The sequence below is a fragment of the Onychomys torridus genome, chromosome 20, assembly GCF_903995425.1.
Source record: "Onychomys torridus chromosome 20, mOncTor1.1, whole genome shotgun sequence".
Classification (NCBI taxonomy): Eukaryota; Metazoa; Chordata; class Mammalia; order Rodentia; family Cricetidae; genus Onychomys; species Onychomys torridus.
Genome location: NC_050462.1, coordinates 6903217 through 6926098, shown reverse-complemented (window position 1 = coordinate 6926098; position 22882 = coordinate 6903217). Strand labels below are relative to the sequence as shown.

General features: G+C 48.7%; 3 protein-coding genes across 7 annotated transcripts in view; 2 read left to right on the top strand and 1 right to left on the bottom strand.

Annotated features, from left to right (window-relative positions):
- The window catches only part of Txnrd1 (thioredoxin reductase 1), an 88572-nt gene that overhangs the window by 42372 nt on the left and 23318 nt on the right, over positions 1-22882 (top strand). Inside the window, exon 1 of one of the 5 annotated variants that reach the window (XM_036169731.1) lies at positions 4925-5244. The exons of 2 other annotated variants lie outside the window; for them this stretch is intronic. Coding sequence is in view for 1 of the 3 variants with exons in the window: in XM_036169730.1 (XP_036025623.1) it covers positions 21873-22178 (306 nt within the window). In the remaining 2 variants the exon portion in view is untranslated. Of the gene's footprint in view, positions 1-4924; positions 5245-6381; positions 6506-21857; positions 22179-22882 lie in introns of those variants that run through there. 2 more of the 5 variants (XM_036169733.1, XM_036169730.1) reach the window with 2 other exon arrangements.
- Positions 6234-14957, bottom strand: LOC118571262 (translation initiation factor IF-2-like). The gene is made up of 2 exons (XM_036170219.1): positions 14758-14957; positions 6234-6675 (listed from the first exon to the last, which is right to left on the bottom strand). Exons 1-2 carry the CDS (start codon positions 14955-14957, stop codon positions 6234-6236), a joined length of 642 nt encoding a protein of 213 aa, XP_036026112.1.
- Positions 14954-16218, top strand: Eid3 (EP300 interacting inhibitor of differentiation 3). The gene has a single exon (XM_036169736.1). It carries the CDS (start codon positions 14956-14958, stop codon positions 16126-16128), a length of 1173 nt encoding a protein of 390 aa, XP_036025629.1. The 5' UTR covers positions 14954-14955; the 3' UTR covers positions 16129-16218.

Sequence of the window (22882 nt, the reverse complement as noted above, 5' to 3'; positions counted from 1 at the left end):
ACAGGATCTCAGTAACACTGGGTCTCATAGCTCTCTTTCCTTAAACAGGAGCACTTTCCAGTGGCTTCTGAGAGACTTGGTTGATTTTTTCTTTTTTTCTGCCTACATCCTCCTGGGTCCTCCTCCGTAGCTGGGTCCTTTTTCTCTCTGTAACTTGGTGCTCAGGGCTCTGTCTCTGGGCCACCTTCATTTCCCTAAATACACTAACTCTCTAGGTGATCTCATCTAGTACCATACTGTGAGAATTAATTTTGTGTGTCAGGTGTGCCCAGGTATGGCCACCCACTCTTTAGTTGACAGTAGATGTTGCTGTGAAGGTATTTGAAAAATGTAATTAACATTGAAATCAGCAGACTCAAAGTAAAGTGGATTCCCTTCCATAATGCACAGAAGCTTTATCTAGCTACATCAAGGCCCTGGTAGAGAAGCCAGAGGCCCACTGAAGGGGAAGCACTTTGCCTGCAGAGGTCTACTTACATCTCCAGCCTGTGGACTGTAGATTTGTTGGCCTTCTAAATCAGAGCCAGTTCTTTGTGACAGGGTCTCCTGTCGTCTTGGCTGGCCTCAAACTCCCAATAAAGGATAACCTTGAACTTCTGACCCTTTGGCCTTCACTTCCCAAACATTAGGATCACAGGCAAGTGCTCTGTTGGCAGATTCTTTTTTTAACTCCACTTCCCCCTTATACTCACATATCCCATGGATTTCTTTTCCCTAGAAAAGCATAATATATGTAGTATTTTTATTTTCCTTATTTACTTATTTATTGAGACTGGGTAATCTTGGCTGGCTTGGAATTCACTTTGTAGATCAGGCTGGCCTCAAATTCATAGCTGTCTATCTGTTTCCACCTCCCGAGTGCTGGATTGAAGGCATGTGCCACCACGCCCAGCTAGTACATAGAGTATGTCATTTCTATGACATACTTCTAATTTCTAATTTTTACTTTTAGCTCTGACATCCAGATCTACATATCTAGTTGCCTATTGGAAATCTCCATTTAGAAAAACAAACAAACAAACAAAAAAACAAAAAAACATGCAGGTGGTGGTGGTGCAAGCCTTTAATCCCAGCACTCGGGAGACAGAGGCAAGCAGATCTCTGTGAGTTCAAGACCAGCATAGGCTACAGAGTGAGTTCCAGGAAAGGCGCAAAGCTACACAGAGAAACCCTGTCTCGGAAAAAACAAAACAAAACCCAAACTAAACCAACCAAGCAAACAACCAAAAAAAAAAAAAAAAAGTAAAAAAGGAAGTCAGACTACAGATTAGTAACAAACTAACTGCCCACCATCTCCCCAGTGACACCACTCCCCCAGTTGCCAAGGCCCAACATCTGGATTGTAGATTCTTATCTTCCTTTGACATTTCTCATTCCACTGTCTGCAAACCTATGTTTACTTTCAGCTGCTGCCTCCCTCGTCCACTTCCTCCTGGTGTCTGTGCCTCCCTTCTCCCACTTCCTCCTGGTGTCTGTGCCTCCCTTCTCCCACTTCCTCCTGGTGTCTGTGCCTCCCTTGTCCACTTCCTCCTGGTGTCTGTGCCTCCCTTGTCCACTTCCTCCTGGTGTCTGCTGCCTCCCTCGTCCACTTCCTCCTGGTGTCTGTGCCTCCCTTCTCCCACTTCCTCCTGGTGTCTGTGCCTCCCTCGTCCACTTCCTCCTGGTGTCTGTGCCTCCCTTCTCCCACTTCCTCCTGGTGTCTGTGCCTCCCTTCTCCCACTTCCTCCTGGTGTCTGTGCCTCCCTTCTCCCACTTCCTCCTGGTGTCTGTGCCTCCCTTGTCCACTTCCTCCTGGTGTCTGTGCCTCCCTTGTCCACTTCCTCCTGGTGTCTGTGCCTCCCTTGTCCACTTCCTCCTGGTGTCTGTGCCTCCCTTCTCCCACTTCCTCCTGGTGTCTGTGCCTCCCTTCTTCCACTTCCTCCTGGTGTCTGTGCCTCCCTTGTCCACTTCCTCCTGGTGTCTGTGGCTCCCTTCGCCCACTTCCTCCTGGTGTCTGTGCCTCCCTTCGCCCACTTCCTCCTGGTGTCTGTGCCTCCCTTCGCCCACTTCCTCCTGGTGTCTGTGCCTCCCTTCTCCCACTTCCTCCTGGTGTCTGTGCCTCCCTTCGCCCACTTCCTCCTGGTGTCTGTGCCTCCCTTGTCCACTTCCTCCTGGTGTCTGTGCCTCCCTTCGCCCACTTCCTCCTGGTGTCTGTGCCTCCCTTGTCCACTTCCTCCTGGTGTCTGTGCCTCCCTTCGCCCGCTTCCTCCTGGTTCCCTGCCTGGCTGGGTAGGTGCAGCAGGCTTCCTCCGATGATGCTCCATTGTTCTCTGCTCGGGAAGGTTTGCGGTTGTTCCCAGAGTGTGTGGCCATTCCCTTCAGGCTCGCCCACAGGCACAGTCTTGGTCTCTCACCATCTTACTTCATCTATTCTTCAGAGTGCAGGAGCTCTTTCAGCACCCACCTCACCCTGAAGTGAGCACAGTATGTTTGTGTGATGATAGAAACAGGAAATTGAGGATGACCGAGGGGCATCTTTCCAGACAAGGCAAGATTGGCGAGAGCCCACACAGGTGCAGAAGGACCCTGCTTTTATTTTACCTGGAGCCATAGCAAAGAATTTAGTAGTTTGGTGGCCATGGGGAAACACTGGGAAATTCTGTCTGGTCCCTTCTGTTTTCCTAAATAGAAACTTGGTTATGAGCAGAGGGAAGGCAAAGCGCAGCAGTGCTGTTAGAAATATGGGAGATGAGGAAAAAAATGGAAGAGTCACCATGGCAGCCGGGAAACAGGACAGGGTGAAATGATTGCTGGCAGGGCTGAGGACAGATTACAGGGTTGTGGCCTTGACTTTAAGTGGAAATCACTTTTACTCTCCAAGTGTTTCTCCAACAATGTTTGCTGCCTAAGTAGGGTGTGGACTGTGTGGACAGCTAGCATGAACGAGACTGCGTCTTAGCTGGTTCTTAGCTGGTTGTTGGGAGCCAGCAGGATCTCGCCTTTAATCCCAGCCCTCGGGAGATAGAGGCAGGCAGAGCTCTGTGAGTTCGGGGCCAGCCTGGTCTACAGAGTGAGTTCCAGGACAGCCAGGGCTACACAGAGAAACCCTGTCTCAAAAAATCAAACCCAACCCCCTAAAAACCAAAGGTGGGTCTTACCTTGTCTGCACCATTGAGAAGCCTGAACATAACCTTGAGGGCCCTAGAGAAACAATGGTCTGATTAGTGATTGTTCCAGCTCAGTGTGCTCTCTGTAGGTGGACATTTTACAGTGGAACATTTTTAACATAGTATGATCTACATGATCTGTCTTAGATGAGATGACATTTTAGAGAAAGACAAACATTTTTTTCATTTCCTGAGTGCCTGCTCTATATCACATTCTGGAGAGGCAAGAAGTCCAACAAGGGTTTGCTTGTCCAGAGTTCTGATAGATTTAGTGTAATTATTAGTAGGTACTGGGGCCACAAAGGGAAGGAAGAATTAGTAATAGGTGAGAATGAAGGACCTCACCCAGAGGAGGTGGCAGACCGTAGACTGCATAGGCGTTTAGGGGAGAAAGATAAGAGACCAGGAGCTCAGTCAAAGCAGTTGGAGGTGTTTGCTTAGAACGTGAGAAGTCAAGGAAAGGCCTCTTCCTTCACCTGTAACTAACTAACCTGTAATAACTCCCTATGTTTCCCCACCAAGGGGAAACTTCTGGGTGCCTGTGCCATAATTTGCTTATCTGAAGAGCAATGGGAAGTTGAAATGGCTTATGTAGTCTTTTCTAACAAGCTGTTTGAAAACTCAGCTGTGATCCCTGTGACCAGTCCATGCAAGGCACTTCAGTGTCAAACTGTTGGAATCCTGTTGGAATCCTATCATCCCAGTATTCAGTGTATTGCTCCAACTTCAGTGATTTCAAAGTCGCTCTCTACCCCAAGCCATGCTCTTGAAATAAGTTGCACTGTCTATTTAAGAATGAGGTGCTCACGACCTTACTTTATGGACTGTCACTATATGGACTGCCTGAGATAAGGCAGATAAAATGCTTAATGCGGAGCTTGGTTTGGGAGGGCCAGGGGTAAAGGTAAGAACCATCCCTTAGTCCCGACTTCCTTTTCCTCTGATTTTCTGTTCTTTGGTCCTTACCCACATTGGCCAGGAGCTGAGCACTTTGTTACAGCCGGACATCTCCAGGATCGGGGGCGGCACTGGGATAAGCACGGCACACATATGAGAAGTGTGTGGTGGAGAGTGTGTGAGAAGTGTGGGGCCAGCCTGTGCCGTGTGTGCATTCTGCAAGCTTCTCACTTTCTCCTTGGGAGAACCTAGAAGGAATGCAGGAGTGCAGCTTCAAGCTGTTAGGAGCCAGCAACCCTTTCACTTAGTTTTTCCTCACCCTGGCATTAATCAAAGCAGTGGGTCAGACCGTCCATCCATCCATCCATCCATCCATCCATCCACCCATCCATCCACCCATCCATCCAAGCATTCTCACTGACTTAGGAGCAGGGAGGCATGAGAGGACATGGCCTTCCCTGACAGATGCTGGTGGTGCTGTGCCAAGTGCTAAATAAATACACTCTGTTTTCCTTCAAGTGAACTTACAACCCCAAGCCTGACCGGGATAAGGAAGAAGTGCTGTAAGGAGCATTAGTCACTTCTTTCCAGGGTTAGTCAGGATGAAGTAAACATTGCTTTAAAGATGCAGGTAACTTCCTTCAGGGAACCACCAAACCTGACCAATCCATTGCCTTAGGGCACTGGGTCCCGAACCTTGTTGTCAATTACAGTCACTGTTGGAGTTGCCAGGGTCACAGCCAGCTCCAAGGACATCAGTACATCTGTGTGGGTGCCAGGCGTCGATATTTCTAAAGTTCCTCGCGTGACTATGCAGGATTACGTAGGGAGCAGCGCCTAGGGCAGAGGCCAGTTCACTCCCTTCACACTCACTCTTCCTGGGGTCCGGCCCCACCGTTCTTTGAATGGCAGCCTTGGGTCGGGGGCAGGTCTGAGCAGCAGGCTGTGGGTCCGTCCAATTAGGAGCCCTCCCTTGGCGGAGCCGCCGGGTCAGGTTGCCAGGGCTGCACGAGGACTGGATTTTTGCTTTGTCATTCTGACACGGGCAGTTCACCCGCCTACTAAGAGCAGGGCGTGGCTTCCTGGAGCCGCTGGGAACCAGCCGCTCTTTATCTTCAGTTTGCTTCCGTCAGGCCGCCGCGCGGGAGGTGCGGGACGCCGCGGGGCCCGGAGAGCTGGTGTTTTCATCTGACTTGTTCACGTAAGCTCTGTCGGCGTGGAGCCGACCGCCGTGGGCACGGGCCCGGGAGCATCGCTCGGGGGTGGTGATTTGGAAATGCCCGGGAGGGGGACATTTAATGTGTGTCCCAGAGGGCCGGGTCTCCCGTGCAACGAGCTAGGCTAAGCTCTTGGCAGGGTGCAGAGGACGGCTTCGGTATGTGGGGGCTTGAGTCTGGTTTGCAAGCTACCAGAGAAAATGGGTGTCATTTATAGAGCAAGGGTCTTGATTTATACATATATGACAGCGTGACGAATGTGAGTGCAGATCCGTGATACTATTAAGAAATTGCATGTCCTTACAAGTGTTTTCACATGCTAAATCTTAAGAAACCCTTAAAATTGTCACCGCATATGTGATGTTTTCCAAGTGGCTGTTCTTGACCCAGGCTGTTAAACAGGGCAGCTGAGATTGATACACACCCCTTCCCTAACTGAAGGAGGCGGTGCAGGCTAGTGTCCTAGAGCAGAGACTGCCCTGTCTGGGTTTGAGTCCTGTCTGCAGCGTTGACTGGCTGCTCGAACTTGTGCAAGTTGCTTGGGTATAAATAGCTCAGTTTCCCTACCTGTGAAATGGACATGGTAATACCTACATCTAAAGTACAGTTGTGAAGACTAAATGGACATATATTATGTATATAATTATGTAGATGGCATTATGTATAATATATACATTATATATATCGCATTATGGCCATGTTGACTGTTGGTATTAGTACTGAATACTATTCTTTTAAGTGCTGGTATCAGTGTAGCTGTGGGCTCCGTTTTAAACTGTCCCAGACTTCCCGAGTTCACCCCTTAGTGAAATGGGACCATCTTCTGATCTCATCTGAATTGTGGATGGACCGGGATCTTCGTTTTGCCGGGTTTCAGGTTCCAGGAAGCCCTGGCTGCTGCATCCTCTGGGTGCAGCGTCAACAGCCAGACCACACGGGGAAGTGTTAGTGCCCTGTGGCCCCAGCTCCGCGTTTAGAGCTGCCCGCCCTTCGGGGCTGGGTTCTGGCTGCGGGCGGCCGGCGGGTCGGAGTCCACCCGGCGGGAGTGGCCGAGGGCGGGAGTGGCCGAGGGCGGGTGGCGTCCCGGAAGCCCCGCCCGGAGGAGGCTCACAGCCTCTCTGCTTTGTGCCACGGAGGGCGGCGGGGCCTGCGGCGGCGGGTCGAGCTGGGCGGGGAGAGGCCGCGGGAGCCGGCGGAAGGCAGAAGGCGAGGCCGGCGGAGGGCTGCTGTGGTCCAGCCCGGAAGGTAGGGCGCGAACTCCCCAGCCCCGACCCCGGGTCCCAGCCCCGGGCCCCCAGCCCCGGGCCCGACCGGCTGCCGACCCACGTGCTCCGATCCCCGAACCGGGAAGCCGAGCCGTTCGCAGTGCCCTGGGCTCAGGTTTCCGCTCTTTGAGCCTGCAGCGCCGGGAGCGCCTTGAAAAGGGCATCAGGAAACGCTTGCCTCCTCACCAGGCTGCCTGTCGCCTTCCTCTGATTCCCTGAGGCGTGGGGCACCCAGAGACCCCTGCTCCCTGGGTAGCCGGGAAGCCCCCGGGTTGTTTGCTTCCCGCCGGGCATTTCCTTGTCTAGGCCAGGGTTAACACTTGAGTGAGTATAAAGGAACGGGAGCCCCTCCAGTGGCAAGTGTGCCCGGTGCCTTTTTGGGTCCATCCACTTGGGTGGAGGGGTGTCAGCCTGCAGAATTATAAAAAGCACGGTGTGTTGAAGTCAGGACACCGTGGAGTCTGTTCCTCCTTTCCCCACGTGGGTCTTAGGGATCAGTAAGTGCCTTTTCCACTGCGCCATCTCGCCAGCCCTTAAGTGATTTTCAGAGTAACATGCTGAGGCCCTCTTAGTAAACTCAGGCTTGCTAAGTGTGAGACCATTTAGATGGATGTGCTGTTAAGACAGACATTAACAATTGATTCACATTTTTATTTAGTCTTTGCTTGCTTCTAAAAGAAACACATATTTTTGAAGAATGAATATAGAGAATGGAATTGGACTTCAAAGACAAATAGCAAATGGATGGAAACTAATTAAGGGAGATGAAAGGCTTTTAACCTTTAGTTAAGGTAGTAGTGTTACTCAGACCTTTAGTTTGCAAGTAAAACAACACAAAGACCTAGTGAATGCATCTTCCGGGGGAAACCCCACCTCTGTTGTAAATGTATATTGAAAAGTTACAATCATTTGATTTCTACATAATCTTATTCACACTCTTGATTTTAACGTCAGTGGGGTTAAAACTGCTTGTGTAAGCTTTGGAACTGGCTGTTGACATGATCCTCTGACTTTCAATTTCATATGCCAGTTAGTTCCAGGCTTCCGGTGAGGTGCAGAGCCATGAATGAAATACATACGTAACACTTACTACACACATAAAGCTGCTCTATTGTGTATTTCCTTTTGGTTTTAATGAGTATTGCTAAAAGTAGGAGACAGAGCAAGTAAGACTCAGGGTTGAGAATTTGAACCACTTGCTTGCCACAGTGAGTATATTATACATTTTTTGTTGTTTGTTTTTAACATACCGACCAGAGATCCCCTTCTCTTCCCTTCTCCTGCCCCCCTCCCTCCTCGAAACCCATTCTCCCATTCCCTCCTCCGTGGGGAGTCAGCAGGGCCTGGTACATTCAGTTGAGACAGATCCAAGCCCCTCCTCCTGCATCAGGGCTGTGCAAGGTGTCCCACCATTGGGCTCCGGGTAGTGGGCTCCAAAAAGCCAGCTCATGCACCAGGGATGGATCCTCATCCCACTGCCAGGGGCCCCTTAAGCAGACCAAGCCACACAACTGTCTCACTTGTGCAGAGGGTCTAGTCCAGTTATAGACACTTTGGAAGGACTCGGTTAGCACAAGTGACTACTTAAAAAGGAGTTTGTGCAAACAAATGTTTTCCCTCTTTTTTTTTTCCTTTTTCTTTTTCTGTGCATGTGCCAGGATTGAACAGGGCTGTAACATTCTGCGTAAGGGCTCTACCACAGAGCTATAACCCCAGAGCGACATTTCAGTGTTGTGTGTCTGTAATGCTGGGGCTAGAACCCAGGGCCCTGCTGGTGGGCGAATGTTCTACCACTTAGCTACACCACACTCCTAACCCTTCTTGTTGTCTTTTTATCTTTTTGGGGGGCAGTCTTCCTATGTAGATCAAGCTGGCCGTGGAATTACAGTTTCTGCCTTCTTGAATGCTAGGATTACAGGTGTGTGCCACCAAGCCTGGCAGCATTTTAGTTTCTCTCTAGGGAAGGGTTACAAGAATCAGAATTTATAGGATTCCAGAGGTTTTAAAATTTTTTATTATATTTGTGTGTGTGAGTGTGTGTGTGTGTGTGTGTGTGTGTGTGCACTTACCATGGTGTGCATGTGGAGGTCAAAGGACAGCTTGTGTGATTTTGTTCTCTCCTTCCACCATGTGGGCCTCAGAGACTGAACTCACATTGTCAGGCTTAGCAGCGAGTGCCTCTCCACACCGCCGGCCCTGATTCTAGAGTTGAAAATACCTATGTAAATGCCTCTCTTGGTGGTACTGAGCAGAATGAGCAAGGTGAATGGAGAGATGCCCGTTGGGACACTGCCAGACATAGTTAAGCCTTCAGTAGTTTGGAAGAAGAGTCATGGGTGGTAAGATTAAAATTGGCCACATGAAGCCTGGCAGCGGTGGCGCACGCCTTTAATCCCAGCACTTGGCAGGCAGAGCCAGGTGGATCTCTGTGAGTTCGAGGCCAGCCTGGTCTACAGAGATCCAGGACAGGCACCAAAACTACACAGAGAAACTCCGTCTCAAAAAAAAAAACAACAACAAATTGTCCACATGAGACTCAATTTCTTAATGGCAAGAATAGAGGAGGTGACAGGAAGACAATAAAGCCTGTGACATTCACCTCCAAGAAGATGGAGCCCAGTTGTGTTCATGCTGTAGTCTCAAGCTAGCAAGTTAGCAGCAGCCTAGACTTTTCTTGATAGCCATCAGAGAAGGGTACAGGTTTCTTCTTGCCTGCATCACCTCAAGCACCTCATTCAGGCAGGCCCCACACTCCAAACCTCCCGCCCTAACCTGGGGAGGGGCAGGGCCTGAGGCGTCTTCCTGATGGCTGCTTGTTGCCAGATGTGCTTTCAGGGTAAAGGGCTCACTTTTCAGGGGGGTGTTGGATACCTTCTTGGCCGGGGGCCCTCCTGGTTTGCTTTTGTCTCCCCTCCCACGCTCCTGGGAACAGCCATACCTGTAGTTTCTCTAGATCTCCCTACTTTGCCTGTTTATATCACTCTCTGTGGAGACCCACTTGGCCTTGTTACCCCTGTGTTTCCACAGCACTCCACAAATCCTTATTTCTGGAAAAGGAGGAACCCTGCCAGAGGCATTTTTCCGGCTTTCTTACGAAGGAAGGGGGAGAGGAAGGCTCACTTTGCGTGCCTGTGTTTGCAAGGGTGTGTTAGTACTCCGTCTAAATGAAGAAGATGCCTTAGTAACAGTAACAGCCGTCTGTGTACTCACAACTGCCTGATGCAGGATCTGGTGTCATCCAGTATTGCAGATAAAATAAAGGCCTCCAGAGTTACAGGAGCATGCCTAGATCCCACAGCTAGCTGGCTACCAGGCAGAGGCAGGGCTACATGCCGGAGATCCCCTGTCTGCAGAGTTCACTTTGCTCTGCTCACACCTCTGGCTTTGTGTTTCTACTCCTGCTTCTGATCTGAGTCTTGCGATTGTGAGTCAGGATGGAGCCCATGCAAATCCCAGTATTCCTAGCATAGTTCCGGCATACACTAGACTTCCATTCATTAGAGGCTTGCTGGATGAGCCTTCATTCCATTGTGTCCACGACATCAGATGGATGATATGCCTTTCCATGATGATGTCTTCCCAGTGTCCTTCAGCTCTTCATATGCATTCCATAAATTAACACTCCAATCATATACTCACTCCGTAAATATTCATTAAGTGGCAGGGACATAGAGACTCACTTAAGGGAGTTAACATTGAAGGTTCGGATTTCATTGAAGATGGGTTGTCAGATGTGAAACTCTGAGCTGTTCAGAACTGGTTCTGAGCAGCGCACTGGGAAACAATGGGGAATTCTTTATATCTGACAGTCAGTGTCTTTAGCATGACATTCGGGTGAGCCTTAGTCAGGAAGAAAGTGTGGCCACAGTGGTTAGTTTACCAGTAGGCTAGGAGTTACCGTGTTGTCTTTAACTCAGTTCTGTAGCCTAATATAGACCCTGCAAATACTTCTGATAGCCGGGCAGTGGCGCTGCACGCCTTTAATTCCAGCACTCGGGAGGCAGAGCCAGGCGGATTTCTGTGAGTTTGAAGCCAGCTTGGTCTACAGAATGAGTTCCAGGACAACCAGGGCTACACGGAAAAACCCTGTCTCAAAAAACCAACCAACCCACCAAAAAGCTGGTTAGGGCTCGGTGCAGCTCAGTGGTAGAGGGGTTGCCTGGCACACACAAGGCCCTGGGTCCAATCTACACTACCAAAAAATGTATGCCAGCAAAAGTTTTTCTATTATTAAAAACAAAGTCAGCAACAGCATTTTAGGATAGATTAGGATACCCAGAAGACTGCGCAAATGTGAAAACTCAAATACTCGTAGAGAGCAGTAAATGGAAATTAAGCTTTTCTTTTTTAAAAAGATGTGTGTGTTTATATGTGCACTTGAGTACAGGACCCTGGAGAGCTGCAGTTACAGAGGTGAGTATCTGACATGGGCTTCAGGAACCTGGGGGTCTCTGGAAGAACAGTAATTCTCCTAACCACTGAGCCATCTCTCCAGTCCTCCAAAGCAGGCATGTTTTAATTGAACCCAGGCCTGCTTCAATTATCTCAGTCATGTACCCAGTGTTTCACCTCTTGTGTTGATCAAAACGATGCTTTTCTTGATGTGTCTGAGTTCTGAAGTGTGTGGGTTGCCGTTAGTTTTTAGGTGTTGTTACCACAGAGGAAGGTGGAGGTTTTGTATGTTCTTCACTGTCTAGGTGCGAGGTGTTCAGTGTGATATGACTTGCATTTTATCATTTGCTTCATGAATATGCTCCTGCCTTGTGCCTGGGTGTATGCAGCTCATTGGTAGCATGTGTGATTAGTAGGTGTGAGACCCAGGTCCGCTCTCCAGTACTGTAAAATAATATAACCCATTTTATTTGAAAGAACACTTGCTCAAAGTCTCTTTGAGGTACCACTGTACTTTTAAAGACTTCTAGTGGAATCCAAGGAGTCATGCATGAGAACAGTACCTTCCTGTGCAAACCCAGCCTCTCCATGGACCTGCCTTGGAAGAGCTGTTACTCCTCAGGGCTCTGCCTCCATGTACAGCTGCAGGCCAGAAGAGGGCACCAGAACTCATTTCAGATGGTTGCCAGCCACCTCTGAGCCAAGTCTCCAGCCCTCTTCAGGGTTCAACACAGTTTTCACAGTTGAAACTTTTTCTTCAGTTTCTTCTAGCAGGTTGTTTTCTTCCTGCTGACAGTCTTCACAGTAGAGTGTGCTTACTGCCCATTCCTGCTGACAGTCGGGCCTTTGAAAACTCGTTTTCCTTCCTTCCTCTTTCTTTCTCTCTCTCTTTCTTTCTTTCTTTCTTTCTTAAGTTATGGTCTCAAGTATCCCTAGCTGGCCTCAAACTGGCTATGGAGCTGAAGGTGACTTTGAATCTGACCCTCCTGCCTCCACCTCCCAGATGTTGGGTCTGCAGGTGTGCACTACCAATGCCCAGTGCTGAGGATCAAACCCAGGGCCTTGTGCATATTGGACAAATACAGCTGTGCTGCATCCTTAGCCTAAAAAAAAAACTGTTCTTTCCTTAAAACAGTGAAAAGTAAATCACTACTTTGTATGTAAAAGTATCTTTGAGATACTTTGGAATTGTAGTAAGTACCTACTCAGTCGTTAAAAACACCAACTGAGTATGTAATTTTAATTCTATATTTAAGAGTAATTTTGTAATTTCTGTCTTACAAATGAGGGACAGTGGTGGGCTGAAGGTTTAGCCACCTGTCTAGGCTAATACCAAGTAGGGTAGATAAAGATTGGGAAACAGGCTTTTCTTCCCATCCATTTTTAAATTTTAAATTATGTGTATGTCTGTATCTGTGTTTCTGTGAATGTATCCCATGTGTGCAGATGCCAGCAAAGGCCAGAGGAGGCTGGATCTCCTGAGGTGGAGTTACAGGGTGTCATGAGCCTCAGTCCTCTGGAAGAGCAGCCAGTGCTCTTAACCTTTGAACCGTGTCTCCAGCCCTTCCAGTCCATTAAGAATGTGTCTGATGTATGTGTAGGCATGAGTACCATGGCATGGTCATGTGTGGAGTTCAGAGGACATGTATGTGTAGGCATGAGTACCATGGTCATGTGTGGAGTTCAGAGGACATGTATGTGTAGGCATGAGTACCATGGTCATGTGTGGAGTTCAGAGGACATGTATGTGTAGGCATGAGTACCATGGTCATGTGTGGAGTTCAGAGGACATGTATATGTATGCATGAGTATCATGGTCGTTTATGAGTTCAGAGGACATGTATGTGTAGGCATGAGTATCATGGTCATGTATGGAGTTCAGAGGACAGTGTATGTGTAGGCATGAATACCATGGTCTGTGTGTGTACGTTCTGGAGTCCAGCTCCAGTGGGCTCAGGTCCCACAGAGCAGGCGTGGAGTCTGAGAAAAGGAGACTGATACCTGAGAAACAAACCTCTAAGAGCAATTTCTTTCTTCAAAAGGCATGGCATCATGTTTGTATCCATTTCCTAATTGCAGGCCTGTTCCTTCATTAGTTCGCCAGCGGGGGGATGGTCCTGACATCTCACTCTTTTCCTGTTGCACCACACCATTCTGACTCCTTCAGTGCCTGCTTCTGTATATGGCAGAGGGAGCAAAGCCAGTCTAACTTGTGAGCAGAATCTGCTCGGCGGGGCGGGGCAGACCAGACCTTGCCAGTCATCCAGTAAGCTACCAATCCTGTCTGAACTCTTACCCTAAGTGGCCTCAGGCTCTGGGCCTGGGCCCCTTGTTTCTGTTGTGAGTTTTTCATCTCTAGGACCAGGTGTGCCCAGTTAGTAAATCTTTAACTTCTCTATTTCTGGTGTAATGGCAGGGGCACAGTGGACTCTTGTGGGGAGTAGGCGGATTTATCCTGCTACGTGGTTCCCCAGTGGTGGGGATTTACTCCCGAAGAATTATCAAAGAGACTGTCCTCATCCTTCACCAACACTCACACAAAATTCCCAAAGGAAAAGGCATAAGGAAGCTTCCATAACACAAGGGTGCTGGAGAGTTGTGATCTGCAATGCACAGTGCCGGGACTTTGTCAAGAGCAGTTTTGCTGTGCAGCCGGTCAGTCGGCACCACACACGGGTGCCAGTGGAGGCCGGAAGAGAGTGTTCCAGGCAGTGGTTGGGAACAACCCCATGTGGGTGCTGGAAACCAGACCAATGTCCTCCGCAAGAGCTGGGAAGGCTCTGAAACACTGAGAGACATCTCTCCAGCTCCACGGAAGTGTATTTACATATCTCAGTGGTTTTTCTCTCCCTCCTCCTCCTCTCCCTTCCTGTCTTGGAGACAATGTCTCACTCTAGACAGGATGGCTTGAACTCCTGGGGCTCCAAGTTAAAAAACACTCACTCCTCCGACGCACAGGATCTGCTGCCCCGTCCACCCTCCTCAGGCACCAGGTGGGCCTATGGTGCACATACATACATGTAGGCAAAATGCTCATACATACAACATAGCATTTTTTCCTAATTTAAGAAAAAGTGTTTCAGTCTTTTTGGTTTTTCAAGGCTGGGTTTCCCTGTGTTTCCTAGCTATTCTGGAACTTACTCTGTAGACCAGGGTGGTCTTGAACTCAAGAGAGCTGCCTGCCTCTGCCTCCCAAGTGCTGGGATTAAAGGTTTGTGCCACCATGCCCAGCCCGAGTGTTTCTGAGTTGCTTCTGGAAAGAAGAAATTACTGCACTTGAGTGAGGCCGTTGCAGTAATTTATACTATACAGCTATAGAACGTACTTTGCTGTCATTCATTGCTAAGGACTTTGTCCTGGCCGCCTCCCTGCCCCCTCCCCAGGGTTCAGGTGAACCAAAGGAGCAGGGCCTAGCAGTTGCTTCTCCCCTGAACTGCCCTCCGCAGCCACGCTTTCTGTGGTGGTGTTAGGCTAGTGCCTGTTGTGCTTAGAACAAAATACTCCTTGTATTGTTGCTGCTGTGTGCGGACACCTGAACCACTGACTGCCCGGTGAGTCTCGTGAGCTGCTGTGCGGCTTTTCCAGAGCAGATGGTTCACCCAGTGCAGCATAGCACAGACGAGGTTTACAATCTTGGTAGATTGCTCATCTTCCAGGATTCAGGTTAGCCACCTCAGTCAAGTAGAAAAGCCTGTATTTAGCCTTTGGCGGGCTTCCAGATAAACAGCGCCTTTGCGGAGTCCTGCCGCTGTTCTTCACCCCTGAGTGGAGCCGCCTCTGAGACGGCTTTTGTGTACAGGAGCCCCTGGCTGTAAAGGAAGGCTGGGCCTGGGCCTCCACCCGGCCGCCCCGCAGCGGGGCCTGGGCCGGGGGCGTGGCCTGGGCCGGGGGCGTGGCCGCGGACGGGCTGGGGGCGTGGTCACGGACGGGCCTGGGCCTCCACCCGGCCGCCCCGCAGCGGGGCCTGGGCCGGGGGCGTGGTCGCGGACGGGCCGGGGGCGGGGCCGCGGACCGGGCTGGGGGCGGGGCCGCTTGCGCATGGGCAGGAGGCCTCGGCTCCAACGGTCCCCGGTTGCCACAGCCGTCGCCGCCGCCGCCCCGGAGAGCTGTTCCCTGCCAGCCACCACCATGTCTAAAGAGAAAGGCGAGGAGCTGGTGGGGAGCCTGGGCTGGCGGTGCCTGGTGAAGCAGGGGGAGGAGGAGGCAGAGGCGCTGAAGAAGGAGGAGGAGGAGGAGGAGGACTGTTGCTCGGACGACCTGAGCCCCGAGGCCCCGGGCGTGCACCCCGACCTGCTGGAGCTGGCGGTGGACCGGGAGAAGTGCCGCAGCATCCGCAGGCAGTACCGGCAGCTCATCTACACTGTGCAGCAGAACCGCGAGGACATCGTGAACACGGCCAGCGACTCGCTGACCGAGGCCCTGGAGGAGGCCAACGTGCTGTTCGACGGAGTGAGCCGCACCAGAGAGGCGGCCCTGGACGCCCAGTTCCTGGTGTTGGCCTCCGACCTGGGCAAGGAGAAGGCGAAGCAGCTGAACTCGGACATGAGCTTCTTCAACCACGCGGCGTTCTGTGACCTGCTGCTGGTGTTTGTGGGCCTGAGCTGGGTGGAAGACCAGTGTGAGGAGCTGAGCGACTGCGATGACAGCGTGGCGCTTTCCCTGTGGGGCACGGTGCAGAAGGAAGCGGCGGCCTGCATGCTGCGAGCAGAGACCTTCCACTTCATCTTCGGCTCCTTTAAGGCAGAGCGGCGTGCGCGGAAGCCCCGGCTGGAACAGCACAAAAGAGCTTGCAAGATGGAAGGGAATGGAGATATGCCTACGAAGTTGAGGAAGCTGGACGCGCATGCTAATCAGGAGACGACAGAAAAAGAGGTAGAAAGAATCCTGGGACTGCTGCAAACCTACTTTCAAAAGTACCCTGATACCCCAGTGTCCTATTTTGAGTTTGTCATTGACCCGAACTCATTCTCTCGCACCGTGGAGAACATCTTCTATGTTTCTTTCATTATAAGGGATGGCTTTGCGAGGATAAGACTTGACCAAGACAGACTGCCGATATTGGAGCCGACTAATGTTAACCAGGCGGATGAGGAAAGCGATTCCTGTTCCTATGGCAGGAAACAAGGAGTTATATCTTTGAGTTTACAGGACTGGAAAAATATTGTCTCCACTTTTGAAATTTCAGAGGCTATGATCAAAAACTCATACTAAAGGTGGTTTTTGTTTGTAGTGTATGACTCCATCTTGTACTATCATCTAAAAACAGATTCTAAACAGAAGTACATGTTCTAGTAAACTATTTTCCAGAACAAATGAAATTGTCTCCTTGCAGTATATTTTTCTTGATAACTTATACAGTTCTAATCTTATTAAAAATTGATTATCGTGCTTAGGGGAAGTTTTTTGAAATCCACAGGATACTTTTAGTAAGTTCTTGAGTTTCTTAGGAGGTATTAGCTGACTTGGTAAAAACAAAACTCAGGACTCTCTAATACTGAACTGCTTTTCTGTCATGGTGCTTCTCACCAGGTGGGGAAAGTGAGAAAAAAAGGGCAAGAAAAAGGATCCATTAGTAGTTGGGCAGCATTAAGACTAAGAAACACAGGTGACATGCTTCCTTTCAAAAAGTGGATCTCCATATTCCAATTTCCTTGATAAGAGAACTAACAAGAAAGTGTGTGTGTGTGTGTGCGCGCGCGCGTGCGCTCGTGTGCGTTCGTGTGCGTGTGCGCGAGCGACCAAGGCATCTTGGGTGTTTTGTTGTTTTGAGACAGGGTCTTTGTAGCTCTGACTATCCTAGAACTCAGAGATCCACCTGGACCTGCCTCTGCCTCCCACTTGCTGGGACTAAAGGTGTGCACCTCCACGCCCTTTGAGAAGGCATTCTAGGTAAGAAAAAAGGTCAAGTGTGTGGGATTGTGACAAGTGAGCCATGAGAACGTGCAGATTTATAGAAAACTTGTCTACTCGAATGGTCAACTGGACAGGAATTGTGGCAGCCTTCTCAGTCTTCTCAGAGGCAGACGATGTTTTAATCACGCTCAGTAGCCTTATCTTTACTAATCTCCCCACGGTTATGTCTACACAGTGTCCTTCCGAGTCAGTGCTGGTTCATCATGTAACAACTGGGGATATCTGTCCCAATTATCCCTGATTAAAAAGTATGTGTGTGTGTGGGGGGGGCTGGAGAGATGGCTCAGTGGCTAAGAGCACTGGCTGCCCTGCCAGAGGGTCATGAGTTCAATTCCCAGCACCCACACGGTGGTGGCTCACTATCATCTCTCTGGGATCTAATGCCCTTTCTCTCGGATGGTCTCTTCTGACGTTCAGGCACTAATACGAGTAGTGTGCTCACATACGTAAATATTCAAAGCACAGACTCAAGGGGTTTTGCTCTGTATCTGGACCTGTACAGCAGGATTTGTGATTCTCCATCACCCCTGGTGCCTGCCCCACAGACCCCGGGTTCTTGTGGGCTGGCTTGGCTGGACGGGCGGATCAGAGGATGAGTGCCGACGGTATGGAAGATGGCGTACAGGATCTGCCCCACATGCTGCAAGTTGGGAACGCCTTTTAAGATGTTTCTATAGTTTATAAGTTTTCCTTCTTTGGTGCTTTGCAGTTTTAATAATGTGAATTACAGGACAACAGGGATGAGTGCTTGCTTAGTCTGAGGGCAGCCTTAGCTTCTGCCCTCAGCATCAGTGGGGTGCGTGCGTGCGAAATATTTGGTGGTCATGTAGAAAATTGTGGGTTATTAAATTATATTCCAGAAGAGGCAGCAGACATGCCCTGAGCTATTTTTTATGGATGTAAGTCTTTGGTGGTGTAAAAGTCTGCCACTGGTGTGGTCAGTGGTGTTTTTTGTTATGCTTAATAGTAACAATAAAATTTCCTAATAAATCTAAGGAAGGAGGAGGCGAGAGAGAAAATCCAACGTCTAAATGTCACCCAGATTGAGAGGAGGGGTCTTTGGAGAAAGTTTTCATTACACCGGTAATGTATAGGAATTCAGGAGAAAAACCCTGATGAGACAGACACTTCTGTAGTAGCTGTTTCCCCTGCCAACATGAAGACACCTCAACCTTCAGCGCCGGCCATCCTGGCATCTCTCAGCCGGAGCCCTGGGCCCTTCAGCAGGTCAGCTTGGGAAGAGAAGATGCGGCTGGGTTATAGGATCTGACTCAGTTCCTTCCTCAGCAGACCAAACTGTTGATGCCTTTGCCTGGTTGTGTTCTGACATGTAGACGGCTTGAAAACACAGTAGAAAATAAAGAGGCTTGGGAGAGGTTAGTTTTCTGATCAGGTAGGGTGATTTTTTTTATTTTTTTCAAGACAGGGTTTCTCCCTGTAGCTTTGTGTCTGTCCTAGAACTCACTCTGTAGACCAGGCTGGTCTCGAACTCACAGAGATCTGCCTGCCTCTGCCTCGAGAGCGCTGGGATTACAGGTGTGCACCACCAACTCGAGGCTTTTATTGATTTTTTTATATGATCACCCTGGGCTCTTGCTTTTGCTTTTACTGGTTCTAATGTTGTACAGTTTGTTGCATTGTTTTGGATTCAAAGAGTAGGGACCTTGGAAAAAGAATTGAGCAATAGGAGATGAATTCAGTTATAGAAATGAACCGAATTATCAAGGTTCAGTAAAAGAAGCTCACTCTAAGGAGAAATTCTACGGGTTTTGTTTTAAAGTTAGAATTCTGATGGCACCAGGCATATATATAGCACACATACGCACAGGCAAAACACTCAAAAATCTAAAGCAAGATTACAGGATTAAACTAGAAAAAATGTATGTGATTAAATATAGTTACTAGGTATGATGTATTGGGAAAAGCAAGAGGTTAAAGAAAGATGTGTTTGAGTGTAATGTGTGTATTGAGTGTGTGTGCACATGCTTGAAATGCTCGTATGTGTGGAAGTGGAAGAATAACCTCTTTTTTTCTTTGAGACAAGGTCTTGCTCTGTAGACCAAGCTGGCCCCAGATTCACCTGCCTGTCTCCCAAGCTCTGGGATTAAAGGTGTGTCCCACCACAAAGGGGCAGCTTTTGAAAGTTGTTTGTTTTACTGTGTGATCTGGGGATTGAACTCAGGGCGTCAAGGTTTGTGCAGCTAGCGCTCTTACTGATTGTGCCACCGAGGAAGTTTCCCCCATGTTTTGTTTGTTTGTTTGTCTTTGCTTTTTTTTTTTTTTTTTTTTTTTTTTGAGACAGGGTTTCTCTGTAGCTTTGCACCTTTCCTGGACTAGCTCTGTAGACCAGGCTGGCCTCGAACTCACAGAGATCCACCTGCCTCTGCCTCCCCAGTGCTGGGATTACAGGCGTGCGCCACCACCGCCCGGCTCCCCCGTATTTTTTAAAACCATTTAAATTAGTTTATTTGATGTGCCTGGTCATTTGGAGGTCAGAGGACAGACAGCTTTGGGGCGTTGTTTCTTTTTCCATCTGTGGTCCCAGGGATTAAATATCTGTTGATTGATCTCACCAACTTGGGCAAGTTTAGTGCCATAGCCTGTCATAGCTGAACAGATGACATCTGGCTTGGACTAGATGGGATTTAACGTGCACAAAGCATGTCCAGCACATGTCTCATTGTGGACACTCAGCCCATTGCATGGCCACTTACTTCTGTGTTGGCATCTCGATGATGGTTCAGTCACTTGGAGCCTCACGCTTTGTAACTTCCTTCCCTTTGTTCTGGGGGAATCTTGCCAACTGATTGTAACGTGCGCATTGCTCACTGACTCCACTGATAGGTGCCCACTATACCAGGCCGGAGGAGAATGGTAGGGCACGCTCCATCCAGAATGTGATGTACAGTGTCCTGGATGTGCTGATTTCCTTCTGCTGCGTAACAAATTGCCAAACACCCAATGGCTTTAGACAGTATTACTACAGCAGTCTTGGAGGCTAAATGTCCAACCAAAATGGGTTTGGCTAGACCAAATTCGGGACACGCACAGCTCTGGTTCCTGTCTTGGGGAGCTGTTGTCACTTGATTACATTTTCAGTGGGACACTAGTTGGAGCTGAGTGATCGCTCGTTCGGTTTTAAGTAGGGTTCAAATGAAAACGTTCAGTGGGGTCAGCTGAATGCTTCAGTTGTTCATATTGCCAGTTAAATCTTAAAGATTCAAGCTCCTGTGGCATACTTTTTTGTTTTTGTTAAAAGATGGTTGATATAATTTTATTTAAAGCTTGAGCTGTAAAAATCCATTAGATAAAGAATTTTGGTAAAGAATACTTCATGAACTATTTTAGTTAGAGACACCATGATCATGGCAACTCTTACAAAGGAGAACATTTAATTGGGGCTGGCTTACAGTTCAGAGGGTTAGTCCATTGTCACCATGGCAGGAAACATGGCCATGGCACGGAGGGGGCGGGAGGAACTGAGAGTTCTACATCCCGACTTCTGCAGGAAGAGAGTGCCACCCTGAGCCTGGATTGAGCTTCTGAGACCTCAGAGCCCATCTCCATAGTGGCACACTTCCTCCAACAAGGGCACACCTCCTGATAGTGCCACTCCCATGAGTCCATGGGGGCCATTTCCTTTCAAACCACCACATAAACCTTTGGAAGAGGGAAGGTGTGGCCTTTTAGAATATGTTTCTTCTCCCTTGTTCTGCTTAGGTGTATTGCAAAAGGTTGGTTCCAAGGGCAAGGGGTTTTTATTTTTCTGTTGTGTAACTGTCTGTGCTAAGAACATGCAGTTAAAATGAATTTGAGATTCTAATAGTTATTTTTTAAGTACAATTTTTTTATGGGGTTTCAAATGTGATTCCTTTGCTGTCCATTGAGGTCAATGGAAGGTCAAGATTTCTAAGATAGCCATTTCTCAAAGACTAAATGCTTAATCTAGTTGTCATCAGCCCCTAGCTGTGATTCTTTTATCTGAGTGAATCAGAGACAGACATGTTCATGACAGCTTTAGATTGCTCCGTTGGGGGTCTTTGGCTTCCAGTTTCTTCAGTTTACTTTAGGATAGATCTTCCTCTATGTGATGACGTCTGGTCTCCTAAGAGTGAGTTCAGATCACATTCATTCCTATCCCATTCAGAACACTGTGGGTACGTAGGTGGGATATGCCATTGTTACGTGGAAACATGTGTCCATTCACAAAGACAGTTATCTTCAGATTGGACCTCCTGTTCCACGTAAGGGGGATCTTCATGCATCGAGTGACAATTGGAGTGCTGATCTGAACACCTTTGATTCCTCATTGCCTGTGCTTTAAAATGATGACCCCGTACCGGCACCACCATCCCCTTGTGCTGTCTGCTATGCCCATGTTCTTACGTGTCAGACTGAACAGAAGAGGGTTGACTTTTGTGCCTGCCATTTGTTCACCAGTTGAACAAAAGCCACACCCAAGTGCTGTCAGTTGTTATTATTGTGTTTTTATGTGTATGATGTTTGCATATATGTCTGTGCATAGCTTGTGTGCATGGTGCCTGTGGAGTAACAATTGTGAGTTGCCATGTGGGTGCTGGGAATCGAACTTAGGTCCTTTGGAAGAGCAGCTGCTGTTTTTAACCACAGAACCATAACTCCTCTCCATTTTTTTAAAAAAGATTTTTGAGAGAGAGAGAGAGAGAGAGAGAGAGAGAGAGTGTGTGTGTGTGTAAGCTGGTATCTGGGAATCAGACTCTGTAAGAACGGGCTGTCCTGGATCTCTCTCTGTAGACCAGGCTGGCCTCAAACTCACAGAGATCCTCCTGCCTCTGCCTCCCAAGTGCTGGGATTAAAGGCGTGCGCCACCACCCGGCAACAATGGTTATTTTTAAAGAACATCTGTTTAAGTTTTTTTGTTTACCCTTTAAGAGCCTCATGCTTTTGGTGACGGCTCGGGAGGAGTCACGCTGGTTTTCTGGCTTACTTTGATCTGAGGGGCTGTTATTACCAGCTTGTCTTTCCCCACAGTGCTCTGCATTGAAGGAGAAGCTTTGGTCATCATGCCAGCTCACGAATGCTGGCTGTGCTTCCCAGCCTCTCCAGGTAGACCTTTTGTGCAGACGGTCTGGGTGGCACAGACTTGCCCCAACTGTTGCTGGTTTCCAGGTTTCCTCCCTCCAGCCCCCCGGCCTCTGTGTGCGCCCCGGCTGCAGCTGAGAGGCACCCCTGGGGCTATGCTTCCTCCTTCACACTCCTCCACGGCACCCCCCTCCAAATCCCAGACGCCCTGTTCTACTGACCCCCGTCTCTGCCCTCCACCCTCCACACCTGATTGTAGGCAGGAGAAAAATACACAGTCTGAGCTGGTAAGTTTGGAGATGTGTTGTTATTAAGGGCAAAACTGGATTTAAACATGTTTTTATTGTACTTACTGACTTTTCAGTCATTATTGTCGTTAGCCCAGGGTTTTATTATAAGGTAATAGTGAATATATTGTTAAAACAGTGTGAATGTAGCTAGTTACATATAGAGCTAATGCATATGCACTAGAATGGAAAGATATTAAAATTTTTTCCTTAATACCTGTTTTTAAAGTCTGATACATGCAAATACTGAAACCGAAACGAAACAGAACTTTAGATGTGCATGCTAAAGTGATGCGCTTCATGGAGTCCTACCTTCCCCTGCCTGGTTAAATGTCCCATGAGCGCTGGGTGGTAGAGTGCATGCATAAGACAGTGGCTTTGAGGCTGAGCGTGGTTGTGTACACCTTTAATCCCAGCACTTGGGAGGCAGTGGCAGGTCTGTATAGTGAGTTCCAGGAGACCCAGAGCTACACTGTCTCATAAAACAAAATCCCCTAACCTATAAAATGCTTTGTAGAGGCAGAGACTTTTAACTTACATGTAGATCAGTACTGGTTAGTGATTTTTCTGACATTTTAGATTTTTGCATCTCAACCACACAATGTAATAAAGTTCTAAATCTTGGCCAACTTTGCAATTGCTGTGTTAACATCATTGTGTCCACTGTTTCTCAGATTCTCTTCTTAGCCTAAGACCTTAACCCA